This window comes from Rhincodon typus, chromosome 7, assembly GCF_021869965.1.
Source record: "Rhincodon typus isolate 14 chromosome 7, sRhiTyp1.1, whole genome shotgun sequence".
NCBI classification, from domain to species: Eukaryota; Metazoa; Chordata; class Chondrichthyes; order Orectolobiformes; family Rhincodontidae; genus Rhincodon; species Rhincodon typus.
The window spans coordinates 26,979,819-26,983,984 of record NC_063338.1 but is presented as its reverse complement, the minus strand read 5'-3'; the positions used below and the strand labels follow the sequence as shown (position 1 = coordinate 26,983,984).

The window sequence follows — 4,166 nt, the reverse complement described above, 5'->3', positions numbered from 1 at the left end:
TCCTGCTCCTCTGATGCTGCTTGACCTGCTGTGTTCATCCAGCTCTGCACCTTGTTATCTCAGATTCTCCAGCATCTGCAGTTCCTACTATCTCTCAAGCTTTAACAGGATTTTATTTTTGGTAATATTCAGACTTATGCCCCCTTCCCTGGCTCAAGATAGGTAACTGAAGTTCGATAAGTGGGGCTGTGGTTCAAGTGCAATGTATGAGTTGCTTTCTAATACGCTCTCCTTAGATAAGGATACTAAAACACAGATAGTATTGGTGCTGTCTGATAGTTATGTACAGCAAGGACGTGAACCCAGTTTGGTATGGTTCACTTTTGACTTTTCCTACTATTGTACACACATACACACACAAAACAGAAGGCACTATTGCCTAAAATAGCTGTTGGCATCTGTGACCCAGGAAATAGGTAAAGTTAGGAATATAAAATCTCGTAAAGAAATGTGTTAAAAGGAGTGTCACACATAAAACCGGTAAATGATTTATCAAAGATTATTGGGTCCATTCTAGAATTACAAATAAATTACGACACAGAGAAAGGTTATTCTTCTGACCCAGTGTTGGTCTGTACACGAGCAGTAACCCTTAAACAAATGTGCACTTCCTATTTTGATCTTCATCTATTTCCCCATTGTACAAGCAGCTATTTGACCTCTTCCAAATATTAACATGATCTATCCTTCAACTGAATGCTTTCCACAGCCTCACAAATCTCTGTGCAAAAAATATCTCCTGTTCTATGTTCTAAATGTTTCCATTTAATCTTTAATCACCTCAAATCACTAGAAGCAGCTCATTTTTTATGTGCTGTGTCCCATCTCAATGGTTTTTAAACATCTCTGTCAAATCACCTTTAAATATTTTCTATTCCATCAAAAAGCCTTGATGTTTCACATTTTCTTAATTAGCTCATGTCCAAAAAAGCATTTGCCTACATCCAAGCAACACCTGAGTGAATTTGTGTAATGTGTTCCGAATTGTCTTGATACGCTTCCTAATGTGTGGAGCTCTACTCTAAAAGCAGTCTTACTTTGTTTTTATGTAAATTCACCAGTACATTTTAATTTATATATCCTTTACCTCTTTCGTTTTAGTCACCTTATCCACTGGAGATATTGCTTTAAATGTCTTGTGAATGTCAGCTCACCAAATCCCCTCCTTTTTGCGCAACATACAAATAAAGAGCATTTTCACAAAGTTCTTGGATTTTCCTGCAACTTAATGGTTCATTTCACTTTTGCTTTAAATCACATTCCAACAGTTGCCTGTGTAGTACCTCTTATGCCCTTTGTTCCAAACTGTGTGTCCGTACTAAGGTAACCCCACTTCATTTGAAGGAAAACTGAGGGCTCAAACTTCTGATTGGGCCCAGGAAGGTTTGCCTGAAAAAGAGCTGAAGGACGTGGTGAGTGTCTGGGATTCTGCGCTGGATACCTTCTGTTCTGTTAAGAGAAGGAATATCGAAACTACGAACTGTTTCAGTGGATCAAACCTGAGGATAGCAAGGCTGCTCCAAGCAGATGGCTTGAATTACCACTGCTCCAAATAACTGCAGAAAATACAGACCTTTTGTTCAAATGTCTAAATGTCACAACTCATGTTCTGCACATCGCACCAATGGAAGTTGAATCTATTTGAAGGCATTTTGTTGCAATTTTACATGCACAGCCGCTTCCATGAACCATATATTTTTTCAAAAATTCACTCATTGGCCATCCTTAGTTGCCCTGGAGAAGGTGCAGGTGAGCTGCCTCCTTGAACTGCTGCAGTCCATGTGCTTTAGATGGACCCACAATGCCGTTATATAGGGGATGTGCAAATATGTCTCACCAACATTCTCCCCTCCTCAATAGTGAATCAGAGCTCTAACAAAGTCAAAGACCCCTTCCATCCCCATGAAATTCTGGCCCCAAGCAGCTATGTTCACCAACCACAGTTGTCCCTCTTTTGTGTCAAGGTGTGAAGACCAACAATTGATTTTCTACAAGGCTATCCCCAGGCCTTCCCCCATGACAAGTAAATCACACGAGCCTTTCTCTGGGGAGATTTTAGCTAGCCTACCATCCCAGATTGCTAGCCTATAACATATATGTTGAGGAGGGCAATGGCCTAGTGGTATTCTCGCTGGACTGTTAATCCAGAGACCCAGGTAACGTTCTGGGGACACAGGTTCAAATCCCACCAAATCAGATAGTGGCATTTGAATTCAATAAAAATCTGTGATTAAGATTGATGACCATGATTCCATTGTCAATTGATTCACTTATGTCCTTTAGGGAGGGAAACTGCCACCCTCACCCTCTCTGGCCTACATATGACTGCAGACCCATAGCAATGTCATTGACTCCTACCTGCCTTCTGGGTAATTAAAGATGGGCAATAAATGCTGGCCTTGCCAGAGATGCCCTCCGCTCTGAATGAAATAAAACAAATTCCAGGATATTTTACCTGACTTAAGTTAAGAGATACATTAAAATATGAAATCTTGTATTTGCAGTATGGCTAACAGATTTCTTTAATTGCCTCAAAGTAGAGGAGGGGGAATAAATTCTTCTCAACTGTGACATCCAGAGAAATCTAAAACAATGAAATAGAATCCCTACAGTGTGGAAGCAGGCTATAATTTAGCCCACACTGATCCTATCCCCATAACCCTGCATTTCCCATGGCTAATTCACCTAGCCTGCACATCCCTGGACACTCTGGACAAATTAGCACAGCCAATCCAACTAGCCCGCATATCTTTGGACTGTGGGAGTAAACTGGAGCACTCAGAGAAAACCCATGCAACACAGGGAGAATACGCAAACTCCATACAGACAATTGCCTGAGGGTAGAATCAAACTCAGGTCCCTGGTGCTGTGAGGCAGCAGTGCTAACAACTGAGCCACCATGCCATCCTTTTTTTCTGATTTGATTGAGTCTTTATGGAAAATAGCAAAAGTTGAACTTTTAATTCCTCATACACTTTTTCAGCAGATTCTTCCTTATATATGCCCCTATCTTTGCCAACTTGGTGAGATTTTGCCTTGTGTCCCAGGATCTTCTTGCAATCGTTGTCTAGCTTTAGTCTGGTAATCACCACCTTACTGTGGTGAACACCAACATGCACTGTGGTACCATTGGCTTTTTCACACTGCACACGCTCAACATAGATTGCATACTTCTTTCTGTATACTTGGACAACTTTACCAGGCTGTTGACACTTGTAGTATCCTCTGATGACCTGAGCCGTATCATCCTTGCATATGGGCATTGAGTGAACATCATATTTCTGCCTCAGCCCATTGGAAAGTGGAGAGGACATAGTCTTCCTGCAAATGTGAGGTGGAGCATTAAGGGACCTCTTGCGGTTCTTTCTCCGGGAAGATGTGACAAAGGGGTTGAACATCATATTGGTCTCCTGCTCGATCCTCAATGGCTGCCAGTGAAAAGAGGAATCAAGGTAAGTCTTCTGAGATTCAGAAAATCCTGTGGAGTGGGAACTATATCATGGAAGCAAATATCTTCTTTGATATCTCACTTTAAATGTTCACCAATCTACACACTTCCATACTACACTCAGCTGCATTTTCAAAACATTGAATTAGAGGAAATCCCACTGGGAAAACAAATCTTCTGTCAAAAGTTGTGCTTTTACTAAATTAAGCAACTAAATGTGCAGAAAGTGTTGAGAGGAACTCCAGAGCACCAAAAAGGTAAAATCAATACACAGGCAACGTTGGACAGGTCTTTAGCTCCATCAAACAAAACTTAATGTAGAAACCACATTGAGGTTGCATGATACAGTAGTGGCTTCAATTGGGTCAGATCTGGAGCAAAAGTTGGAAAGATGTAAAGCCAATTCTATTTAAATGTAAAAATCTAGGCTCCAAAAGCAAGTGTGGAAGGGGAATTCCTTTTTTAAAGGAAAATTCTGGCGAAAACTTTGTTTCAATTTGATATAGTGTGTCTAATCACCCCATTTACATCCCAGGCCTGTGTGAAAACAGGCTGTAATTAAAAGGACAATTTAATTTCCAATGTTCTATTTAGCAACCAGAAGAAGGAATTACACCAACATGAGACAGCCAAGCATCTTCCCTGCTGTATATTTTGTCAAGGCAGAGGTCCAAGATCCATATGAAAATAAACTGAGGTAAAGACCACAACTACAATG

The 4,166-nt window shown here is 40.7% G+C and overlaps 1 protein-coding gene across 1 annotated transcript; it reads right to left on the bottom strand.

Moving 5' to 3' along the window:
- Positions 1 to 492: 492 nt before the first annotated feature.
- LOC109930045 (60S ribosomal protein L26-like) lies at positions 493 to 3,401 on the bottom strand. Its single transcript, XM_048598725.1, has 2 exons — positions 2,958 to 3,401; positions 493 to 513 (listed from the first exon to the last, which is right to left on the bottom strand). The coding sequence occupies exons 1-2, from the start codon at positions 3,399 to 3,401 to the stop codon at positions 493 to 495; spliced, it is 465 nt and encodes a 154-aa protein (XP_048454682.1).
- Between the last annotated feature and the right edge of the window lie 765 nt (positions 3,402 to 4,166).